Source organism: Lissotriton vulgaris, chromosome 6 (assembly GCF_964263255.1).
Source record: "Lissotriton vulgaris chromosome 6, aLisVul1.2, whole genome shotgun sequence".
Lineage (NCBI taxonomy): Eukaryota > Metazoa > Chordata > Amphibia > Caudata > Salamandridae > Lissotriton > Lissotriton vulgaris.
In genome coordinates this window covers 221,679,829-221,692,052 of record NC_141694.1, presented here as the reverse complement: position 1 = coordinate 221,692,052, position 12,224 = coordinate 221,679,829, and the positions used below count along the sequence as shown (strand labels likewise).

General features: G+C 46.4%; 1 protein-coding gene across 3 annotated transcripts in view; it reads left to right on the top strand.

Moving 5' to 3' along the window:
* The window catches only part of ATAD2B (ATPase family AAA domain containing 2B), a 945,800-nt gene that overhangs the window by 330,946 nt on the left and 602,630 nt on the right, over nucleotides 1-12,224 (top strand). For all 3 annotated transcript variants that reach the window (XM_086926259.1, XM_086926261.1, XM_086926260.1), the window contains exon 13: nucleotides 9,815-9,903. In XM_086926259.1, the coding sequence (XP_086782385.1) occupies nucleotides 9,815-9,903 (89 nt within the window). The remainder of the gene's footprint in view (nucleotides 1-9,814; nucleotides 9,904-12,224) is intronic.

Here is a 12,224-nt window from a genome sequence, read left to right as displayed (position 1 = left end):
CAATTGATGGAGTCCCCTCACAGGCCTTTATCTTGTGATGAACAACATTGCAGGCTTAGGACACTTTTTGTGTCCGGTTCAGATGTCCAACACAGTTTACCACAACAATGATGACAGCAGTGAGGTGGAATAACTTCTAAACACCCCCCAAGTGGAATGGTTATTGGTGGCTTTCTGACCCTGCAGAATGCCAGTGACCTGGAGTGTCCTTTGGGGTCTCCATCTGAGGAAGTTGAATCATTTACAGCTGTACTTCCCAAGGCCGACTTTAGATTGCCCTTGCATGTGAAGTATAAGGCAAATCTCCTTACACATATTCTGCAACCAAAAACTACCTCCCTTGAACCTTTTCTTCTTTTTAACAAGGTACCCATAGATCCCAGTGAGGTAGTATTGAAAAAAACAAGCCTCTGCCCCTGCAGTGAATCACCAGGTCTCCTATCTCCATCCCCCAGCTCAGGGAGATCCCTCTCTCTGCAGAGACTTTTTGTGCAGGTGCCATCCACCTCCAAACAAAACCCTGACTGCTTCTCTTCCACTTATATGATTAGGGAGTAAAAGGATAAAGGCAAGGAGGAAGATTTTTTTCTGTTCATGGTTCATCACTTTTCTTTCAACAATTGCAACTTGACAATTGCAAATGGCAGTCCAAACTGTCGGGACCATTGTCACATGCATTTTGTAGAAGTTGTACATCATGTGCAAGGCGCAGCCAAGCAGATCTTGTGCTCTGGGCACAGTGGATTTGTTGGTGCATGCCATGGGCTGTAACATTGCCATTCACCCCTATCCCTTGATGCATTCCATGTGTATATTGGAAGGTATCGTATGGACATGCCCTTCGCTGGGCCATGCCCCTTTGGACAAAAATGCTATTGAACACTGGAGCAATTAGAACAAAATAAGGCTATGATTTGGTCCTTGTGGCTGGCTTCTCTTGCTTACCAGTTTCACCAGCAATGCCAAAACAGGAGATACTCCTGAACCTGCCCTTCCTGCAGAACAAGCTCTCACAGACAGTCCAGAGCTCAACAAGTGCATTCAGAGTTACAGATGGCATGGTGGCTTCAAACACTTTTGAGAGCAGCAGCCTCCTCCACCCTCCCCCCCCCCGCTCCCCCGTCCCCACCCCACCAAACACTCTAATCCACCCTTGAGGGAGTACGTGCGGCCTGTAGGGAGGAGAGTGTCCTTTCATCCCGTTCACTGGAAGACTGTCACATTGGACAGTTTGGTCTTCCAAGTTGCTGAACAAGGCTACTCCCTTCCTTTCCCGGAGATGCTTCTTTCCATTCCCTGTATTCTCTCTGCCACCTCAGACCGGTGTCTGTGACAGACCCCCATCTAGTTTGCCTCTAGTGCCAGGAGCCGGGCCACGACTCCAAAGCCTGTGAAGACTGTTGTGCCATGAATCCCAAGGTGCTGCGAAGCAGTCCCTGAAGCTCCTGGTTGTCTACACAGTTGAATTTGTGACGCTCCAGGTGCCAGTCAAGTAGAAGGTCCTGAACCGGTTTGTGAAGCCTTTCCCGGCAATCATCATCAAGCTTGTACTGCTGGGTAAGTCTCTCAAGAAAAGGAAAACATCTAAGAAGTTGAAGCGCTCTTCCTCACGCTGGTCTGAGTCGTTGGATAATGTGCGGGAACGACAGCACCACTCTGGGCCCCGCTCCCACGAGTCAGCCGTGGAGCCTCGGTCTTAGTCTGCTCTGCCCCTCCCCGAAATTCCTGGAGCCTGAGTGACCACTGCCAAGGGAGTTTCATGAGGCCATGCACCCTATATTTGCACCTACCCCTCTGCAGATCCTTTAAGCCCCATGAGTTTGGCGGGTGCTATTCCTGGCTTTTCGTTTGCAGGTCGGCACTCTGCGTCAGTCAGGCTCCCTGGATCTGGACCTGCTCCGGTTGCGAGACCCCTTCCTTCCCCAGAGCCTATTCCAGTGATACAGACCAGTCTCTCAGGCTAGAGACAGTAATCCTCCATGCAGCTTTCCCAGGTCCTTCTCTTCGGGCAGAGTTTCTTCTTGACGTAAACAGGATCTAGTTTCTTGGGAGCCGGGCTCCTGCATTTATACTGAAAATCCTTTGTTCTTGTAGGCCAGGGGGCCTGAGCCTGGTTCAGCCCAGTTTTGGAGCACTTTGTTTTAGTGACTCTGGCTTCTTCTTTCAGTGAGCAGGGCAGAGACATCAGACGCTCCGCAGGAGGTGGAGCCAGCATTGTGGTGGCAGAGCACAGCCCTATTCAGATCCTGGGCACTCCTCCCACCCATCCTGGTGTAATCTCTCTATTCACCACCTGGCAGCCCAGACTGTCTTCTGGAATCCCCCAGCCCTGTCACTCACAGAAACCAAACAGTAGATACACATCCTAGCAGAGGCGGGCTGAAATGGTCAGGCAAGCAAATGCTAACTTTCTAAAAGTAGCATTTGCAAACACAGGATATTAAAATACTTTACTAAAAGAAGTCTTTTATTATTCTGAGTTCAGGCATACTAAACTTGACTTTCTACCATGTTCCCTGAGCCTGCTGGGATTATAAAGTGTAATAATTCCTGCGGCCCATTCTGGCCTATGAGAACAGGTAGCCTTACAATAGTGAAAAACGAAAATGGCTGTAATTCACTATTAGGACATGCCACACAAATCAGGGCTTGTCCTACCTTATGCTTATAATGCACCCTGCCCTTGGGCCTACCTTAGGGGTGACTCACATGAAGTAAAGGGAAGGTTTAGGGGCACTTGCCCAGCCAGCATGCCAGTACCAGACTGCACGCAGGTTCGGCAATGGCAGACCTTGGACTCATTTTACTAGGCCGCTTCTGTGGGTGGCACAACCAGTGCTGCAAGCCCACCAGCAGCATTTGTATTTACAAGCCCTGGCACTCCTGGTGCACTTTACTGGGGACTGACAGTAAACCAAATAAGCCAATCCTGGAAAACAATCAATGTATACACTTTTCATAGGGAGCACTTGATCTGTGGCACTGATTGGCAGTGGCACAGTGCCCTGAGCAGCTAACACCAGCAAAACACATGAGGCACATCAGCAAAAAGTGGAAGGGAGACTCAGGCCAAGGTGCCAGGTCTAACACGCAACTTGCTAGGAAGTGCAATTGTGTCGTCAATGGCACTCAGACTCCACACCTGGCTGAGATCTACTGGAATTTCAGGGGATGTCCAGTCTTGCCTTATGGACAATGCCTTCTATAGCACCGCCTCTTTGGCAATTAGGCAGTTTCTGTGCCAGAGCTCTTTAAGGATAGCAGGGCCACTGTCTGCTTGATTGGTTTCTTCATGGCCTCACACCAACCCCATTCTGCCTTCGTTTTTACTGTGGCAATGATAGGGACTGCCAGTTTCTTCATTCCTGCCCAGCCACCAAGGCACACAAGCTCACCAGTACCTTTATGGCATTGGATGCCCTGTGGAACACACAGCCAGAGATCTACCCAGTCTACCGCCTTGAGTTTTCCCTCTCCTGAACACTGGCAACCTGATTGTCGGTTGAATCAGACAGTACCTACCCCACTGGGTGTCCATAACATCAAGAAAGTGGGTACTTCAAATTGTCCAGCAGGGTTACTCCATCCCTTTTGCAGAAAACCTGCCGCCCATATCATCATCCTCATACCGGCTGAAGGAGGACCACCTTTTCCTGCTCCGTCTGGAAGTGCAGGCTCTTTTGGCCAAACGAGCCATAGAGAGGGTGCCGGCATCAAAAGTAGGTTGTTTTTGCTCCTCCCATCTACTCTCTGGTGTTCAAGATAGAGGGAGACCTTTGCTCTATTTTAGACCTGTGCCTTCTCAACTCCATTTTGAAGGAGAAATTCAAGATGCTCACGTTAGCTTGGGTCCTGTCATCCCTGGATTCTGGTTACTGGATGAGCCCTAGACTTGAAGGACTACTACTTTCATATAACTGTCCTTCATGCCCATAATCGTTACCCGTGTTTCACGGTGGGCCATGAGCGCTTTCAGTTCTTCGCGATCCCCTTTGGCCTCACCACCACACAAAGGTGATGGCGGTGGTTGCTGCCTATTTGTGAAGGTCAGGAGTTTGTCTTCCCCTACATCGACGACTGGCTATTGAAGGTGGACTCGTCCCAGGCAGTCATCTTCCACCTCCAGACTACAGTGGACCTACTGCATTGTCTGGGGTTCACTATCAATGTGCCGAAGTCACGCCTGACCCCTTCTTAGATGCTCTCTTTCATCAGAGCTGTTGTGGACACAGTGCAGTTTCGGGCCTATCCTTCGGAGCAGTGAGTCCAGGATATTCAGGCAGTGAGCCTGATTTTCAGCCTCTGTCCTGGATTTCGGTGAGACTGACTCTTAGGTTGCTTGGTCTCAAGACCTCCTGCATCCTGCTGGTAATACATGCCTGCTGACATATGCGAGCTCTGCAGTAGGCCCTGAAGTGTCAGTGGGTACAGCATCAGGGAAATCTCTCAGACCAAGTCCAGATTTCATAGGAGACTGCTAAAGCTCTGCAGTGGTGGCTAATGTACCGCAATGGGTTCACCTCCAGACTCCTCTGCCCTCTCTAACCAGAACTGACTTTGGTGGCAGATGCGTCATATCTGGGTTGGGACGGCCATCTCGGAGAGGTGGAGATAAGAGGAATATGATCTCGAGTGGAGTCTCAGCTCCACAGCAACCTGTTAGTTGAGAGTTGTTCGTCCAACATTGAAAACCTTACTTTCTTCCATAAAGGGAAGGCTGGTTTGGGTGTTTATGGACAACACCACCCTTATGTGGTATTACAACAAACAAGGTGGGGTGGGGTCGTGGACCCCCTGTCAAGAGGTCCTGCGTCTCTGGACATGGCTGGAATGACAGGGCATATCAATGGTTGTTCAACATCTGATGGACTCTCTGAACGTCAGAGTGGATGAACTAAGCCATTTATGCCTTGCTGATCACTAATGGAGTCTCCTTCCGGAGGTGGTGCAAGATCTCTTCAGAGATTGGGGAGAACCTTGGTTAAATCTATATGTGATTACCGGGAACTGTGCAATGTCAGTACTTCTGCATGCTAGAGTTTCTAAGGGGGCACTTGCTCAGAGGTGCATTTCATCTCGAGTGGAGCTCAGGCCTCCTGTACGCCTTTCCACCTACACCACTACTGCCCAGATTTCTCAAGAAGATCTGCACAAAGTCATTCTTGTGGCTCTGGAATGGGCACAAAGAGGAGGATATCCCGAACTCCTGAGCACCAGCCCTCCGATCAGGCTGCCCCTACAGGGAGATCTACTGTCAGAGCACCAGGTCAGGGTCCTGCACCTGAACCTGCGCATGCTCCGCCTTCATGCCTGGAGATTGAGCGGAAGCATTGACCGCTTTTGACCTTCCTGCACAAGTCTGCAATTTCATTCTGGCAGCCAGGCGTTCCTCAACCAAGACCGTATACACCTGCTTTTGGGACAATCTTGTGGCATGGTGTGCTACCAAAAATGTAGATCCCATTCCTACAACTTTGTCTCTGGTGATATTTGTTCTTTTGTTTGCCCCTACACAGCTAAAGGGTACCATTCAGCCATATCTTTCATGCAGTTGCTGTAGCAACCCTCCCTTTTCAAGTCACCTATTGTGACCTGTTTTCTCAAAGGTCTCAAACACATGGTTGCCCCATAACCGTTTATCATGCTCAAATTGGACCTGAAGATGTTTTGACTTTTTTTGATTTGCTCACCATTTGAGCCTATGCAGAGCTGCTATGCAGTTACTTACCTTTGGTAACACCTCATCTGGTAGAGAAGCCATCAAGCCGCAGATTCCTTACCTACCCTCCTATTCTCCCCGCTCTGTAAACAGATTTCTCTACTTGAAGTGACCTTTGTAGGTTTATTGTCTGCGCACTGGTCCCTCTGCATTCTGTTGTGGCTCTGTGCTTCTGGCTTTGAAATATGAAACTGATGTCAGCGCACCTGGGTGGTGGCTATATAAGCACAGCGAATGTCACTTCTTGCGCGGCTGATGCATAGCCGAACAGTACCACCTATCAGTGCACAGAGGTACTGCTCAAGTTTTTCCAGATTCAGTCTGACAATCTTGTGACCTGTTTCTGGAGCCATTAATCTTCCTACCACTTTGAACAGTATATGGGCCGGCTATTTCCTGAACTGGAAAGGTCACTATATTTCAGGTTTAGGCTATGCACACTGCCAGTCTAGACCTTTATGAATAACTGATCTACGAAAGGTTAAGCTTCAACCTTGTGCAATTGTGAACAAGGAGGTGAGGATACCCATGACCTCTTTATTTGATTTAACATAAGGCACTGTAAAGTTACTCTGTCTTTGTTTTTGAGCTGACTCTGATACATTTTTTTAGCATCTACTTCTTAAATCTATGCCATCTGGAAATCTACTAGACGTAACTATACCATACATCCTTCTGCCACGAGGGTACACTAGGCCCGGTCAAGAAACACCATTTTACATGCTCATGTTCTTAATTTGCCTATTCTCCCTAAACCCGATGACATTTAACACATTCATTTATGTGCACATACAGGATAATATTCTTCGGACTCAGTTTTGCTTACACTGTGAGAAGTTGGCCTGGCATATGATGTCCACTATTCTAGTGGGCACCTTGCACCAGTCCAAACGACCCTTATTGAGGGTAGGTTTAGACAACCTTTATAGAAAGCTATCCTAGTGGTAGCTGTGGAGAGCACCCTTCAGGCTAAGTCTTGAAGGAATGTAAAGCAGCTTGTTTTACCAGTCTATAATCCCTTGAATGAGCAAATTAAAGCAGAACCACACCAGGTATATATATAAAATATATGTATTAATTCTAAACACACCCCTCTAGTCTCTTTATGAGGCTAGAGGCAAAAGTACAATACAAGAACTTAAATATCACACAGTAAATTAACACAGTATATGTTTTGCCCTAGGGGCCTCACAAACCATATACTAAGAAAGTGGTATAAGTACCGCTCTGAGCATAGAGACAAGGCCTAGGGCCTGTAGAACCGCTGGGGCAACCAGGAACCACCCAAGGTAGGGACGCAGGAGACCCATGGGGGATGCGTGCAGTGTCTAAACACAGCCGCGAATCACCATTGACTTCTATGGAGAAAGTTAAAGTTACAGTTTTAGAGTTTAAGGACATTTAGGAGTGGACTACGGTAAAACCCCTTCAGAACTAGACACTTCGAGAGTCAAGACCCAACCCACAGGAGCACCGAAGTACTCGTGTTACCTCACCCAGGGAAGCCGTGTGCATAGGTGTCTTTTCGTGTCGGGTTTCGGTATCGTTTCCAATAGAAAGCTGCAAAGAAGTGCTGCAGGCAACCAGGAGAAAAGTGTCCGGATGGATCCAAGGGTGGATCGGAGATCTGAAAAATTGAAAGCAGAGGGGACAGAGTCTGGGTCATTAGCCAGTGACAAGGAAGGTGACAAGAAGATGGCAGCCGATGTCTGGTGCTTTCAAGTGATGTAGGTGAAGCTTGACTCTTCAGCCACGAGGTCCAGGAGGCGTCAACGACAAATAGGAGCTGGATTCTAGCTATGCCACGTCAGATGTCGAGTGCTGCGTCGGTATCCGGATTGGACCCAACAAGCCTTGGCAACAGCAACCCACGCAAGATGACAAGATTGGCTTCGGAGCAGACCAGCAAGGTCTGAGGGACTCACCCTTTGAAGCGGAGTCAGGGCACGTCTGAAGCAACCAGGGAAGCCCAAGAAACAAAGTAGATTCCTTCGTGGTGACCCACCAGTCGACGGACCAGGGATCGCGAAGGGGCCTTGAGCAGAAAAGCAGGAAGTGGGCCCACGAACACCCGTGGAGTGTAGGCCTCTAAGCTTCGGTGCGAAAGGTGCTCAGGTCTTGGACTAAAAGTAGCTCAATGCTCAACTTCGGGAAAGCTCGGGAAGTCGTTGCACTAGCAAATGTCCAGGAGTTCCGGTCCCACATCTCTCGTGATAGCTGTGAGACGTGAATGCAAGTATATATTCTCTTTAGTCAAAAAATGGTTAAACTGTTTATCGTTTTCACCATTCTCCTAATGCTAATCACATTATTCTGTTTCCTTCTATTGATTATTGCAGTGCAACTATGTTACTCAAGAATCCTAATGTTTCAATAAGTATCACTTTGGGTATGCTTCAGTAACTTAGCGAAAGTGTTCTAAATCGTTTACCACAATTTCAATGTTCTGAAGTTGCACATCCATTTGCTACACTGTAAGGTTGGGGGTACAGTTGGTGCACTTTTTTGCTAGCAGGACTTTAGGCCAACCTATCCTGAGGAGTGGTCAGAACCTGTCTTGCACAGTCCCAATGTTTGTTGTTCAACAAATGCAGTTTTTCTTGAGAAAGAAAGTAGAAGCCGTACAGCACTCCTATATGATTCCATGGGGCTATGTATCTTAGCACTTGGGAGCCATATATTGCTATATTTAGGGAGTTTGCAGTCGATTAGGCTTAGTAGAGGGATCTGATCAAGCCTACTTAGTAACAAAGATCTCATTGTATTTATTAAAGGAAGGATTTCACTTACTATATTTTTAGTGTATGTTAATCAATTCTATGTTAGCCTTTTTGCACATTCACCTTTTTGTTTATAACCGATGTGATTTGGAAAATTAAAGATAGCATTCGAGCAGGCTTTAAGGGACATCATTTTTATTTTCAGCTTTCAGTGTAAGACCATCTAGCCCTGTGAAGGTGATCTTATAGTGGAACAAACAAAAAGCCAAACTGCTATCCCAGGCACAATGGGGAGCCTCTACTAAACTATTCACCGCTCCTGGTTGGTGCATCCAATAATGACTTAGGAGAGGCTAATTTACATAATTATTACCTTTTTGTCGTGGTCCCAGGAAGACAGGGGCACCAACGACCTCATTGGAAATATTTGAAGAGGCTGCAAGAGCGCCGCAGCCCTTTTCCCCCCACAGTTTTACACACCAACCTTCAACATGTGGATTGTTTTAATGTGATGACCCCTGATAGAGCCAATAATTTGATTTATTTAAACGTATGCCCCCTCCCCACATATGATTGAATTATCCAGTATAGGTGGGGGCGGGGGGGATAGGTAATCTGATTCGGACGTCATAACCCTTTAGGGTCAAATGTGATTTCATAATGTAATCCAGAAAGGTTGATCAAGTGGTATCTCAATTGTCAAGAAAAACTCCATTCCTGTAGGAATTTGTAAATGTAGTAGATAGAGGTGCTTAAAGTAGGACCCTCTACCTATTGCACTCCCCATGTTAGACTCCGGTTTTGATTTGTGACCTTTCCCTTAATTGTAAAGCGCTCTGATATCCTTCGGGTTCAAGTTTGCTCTATATAAAACTTTAGAATTAAAAAAATTTAAATAAAATAAGGTATATTTGATCTGCTTTATTTGTATATTTGTAAATGAATGCATAGTATTTAGTAGTGTGTGTAATAAATGTACTTTCCCTTTTAAGCAAGAAAAAGCACTGACTGGACAGTCATTTGTTGAGTGTTATTATTGCGTACCAGCGAATGGCGATTACTAGCTCACACCACTTCCCCCGAGTAGGCCTTGTACTGCCCTGCTTTTCTACCTTGAGACAATGGGTTGATTGGTTCCCAGTTAGGGGAAATTGTGGGCCTAGTACTTGGGCAGGCCTCATATCCTGCACATCTAATAACACGATTTCATAACTTTCTATTTCTTAAGCGGTTTTCTTTTGGTTCCTGAGGGAGCAAGCAATATGACCCTATGGGTAGTAGTGTGCATATTGGATAAATAAAAACCTAACTGTTCTGATTTATAACTGTTTTGCAATATTACTGTATGACACTTGTTTGCTTTGCCACACAACAGGCCTATCTGATGAGACCCTCTATTATCTTCTTCGATGAAATCGATGGCTTGGCTCCTGTCCGTTCTAGTAGGCAAGATCAGATACATAGGTAATATTTTTTGATCAACATTTCATCTAAAATCTATTTAAATGCAATTTTTTTAAAAATGTTTTTCCTTCTAGATATAAAATGCAGTGTTGCAGTTCAAGGCATCATTCTGAAACAATGTGATGCCCTGTTCAAAGTATAATTTTGTTTATGTCCTACCAATTATCTGCACAGTTTGTATACATTAGTAAAGTTATTATTCTATGTAGCTATGGCATCACACCATTGTGACCCAGAGTCCGGCGTTGGCCTGCAGTAGACCTGTGATGCAACTTCCTACTTTTGATGAACTGCAGCCTCCCCCTTAACACCAGTTGTATAGGAGGTGAGAGGTCCTGTACAACTCAAAATTCAGATGCAGAGAACGAGCTTCAGAACTTTCCACACAATAACAAAGAGGAGCCGGACAACTTGCTCCCTCCTCACTATACTTATGCTGTATTGTGCATGGACATACAGATTGGAAATGGGATGGACACTTCTCCCTGAGACTGATTAGAATCTCCTCCAGGTTTACCCTCGGAGTAAAAGTGTCTCCTTCATGGTGATTGTCTGCAGGGTAGCTGCAGTCCTTGATTTACAACTATCTACATTTGAAGCAAAAGCAAACTTGTTGATGGAGCCTGCCTGCCATGTCTGAGCACTTTCTGCCTTTCATTGAGGCCTTAACAGATACTTCAATAGCTGCTTGAATGAAACCATGCTCTGCTCATCCTGTTAGTCATCCACTGGCTAGCCATTGGAGTCCCATCCTTTGTCACCCAACAGAAGACCCTGAGAAGCTTAGTGGTCCCTGCGGCCACGAGCAAGGGCAATATGAATGCATTCCCTTCCTCACCGCCTGATCGAGAATCAAAGCACATTGACATAGTTGGCAGAAGAATATTTTGCTATCTAGATCCGTAAACCCGATCTGCCTACTGGGATTTTATAGGCATGTGCTTTAATACATGGCCAGAAAAATCTTGGCCACTGTCCCTGATGAATTCAGGACAGCCATTACCCGAACAATTCAGGACTCTGACAAATGTGTTAAGGGACAGAATAGACTGCATGGGCCTTGCCATTGACACCAATGTTGTGATCAGGAGTCGTATCTGGATGTGAGCTACTTGGATTTCCAGTAATGCTCTGGCATCCTTATGTACTTGCCCTTTGAAGAAGTCAGACATTTTGGTGAAGAGGCCAACTTAGCGTCAAAAGGTTGTAAGACAGCCACGTTACATCCGGTTTCTTAGGCTTCCTTTCAATTGCCTGCCAGTTTCACCAACAATGGAAAAAATTCAGAGGCTAATTGTGGGCTTTTGCCTGTTGACAAAAGCAGCCCTCTCAATCAGATGAGCAGGCGGCTCAGAATTTTTGCTGCTCAAGAGGACGTTGTGGTGATCGCCTTGATTATCCCTTGCAGGCCCTTGCCCAGCTAATGCAGGCATGATTTGATTTTTTCTGTTTAGCTGGGAATCTATCGCTTCGGTCTAAAGTTGCTTAAGTTTGTTAAAAAAAATGACCTACCATTCCCATCATCCTCTCCTTGTTAACCCACTGGCTCCTATTCAGGTTTAATTTTAGTGGGCACACCACTGTGGCTGTCTGTGGGACTACACCTGCATCTCTAAGACAGCAGGACAGGACCATTCAGTGGTGGCAAGTCAACACAAATTGTCATGCTGCAGATGTTTCTCCTTCCTTTAGCCAGAGATGTCAGTAGAGCCAGATGAGCAGTCTTTGGTTTGGGTTAGTCCGAAGGGTAAGGTAGAAATCTGGAATATCTGGCCCACAATGAAACAAAGGCTTCATATCAAATTCATGGAGCTTTGTGCTGTCTGGCTGTTTCTGAAACCCTGTCTCCAATCCATCAAACCAAGTTCTTTGCAGGTCCTGATGGTCACCACGACTGCTGGCTTATTCATCCCAGAGTGTCTCCGGATATCCTAACTAGTGGTGTGTACCCTGACTGTAGCTTTTTGTCACTGCTGTTGAGGTGCATTGTCAAAATTAGTTCACTCTAGTTTTCCCTCCAATAGGATCTCTAGGGGGCACACGTATGCATGCAGTGGCTTACAGTACTTTCTGGACATTTTTACACTGCTGCCTCTCCTGCTTCGTGCTCTGAGGAAGGTCCGGACTGACTGAGTCCTAGTCATTTTGATGGCCCAGCTTTGTTCTAGAAGTATGGTTCCCTGATCACTTGAACCTGAGAATTTGCCTTCAGATCTGTCTGCCTTTCTGGTAGGACCTCTTGTTTCAACAATAGGGCAGATCCTGCACCAGAATTTCCACAGTTTTCTCCTCCATGTTTGGAGAATAAGCAACATCTGAGA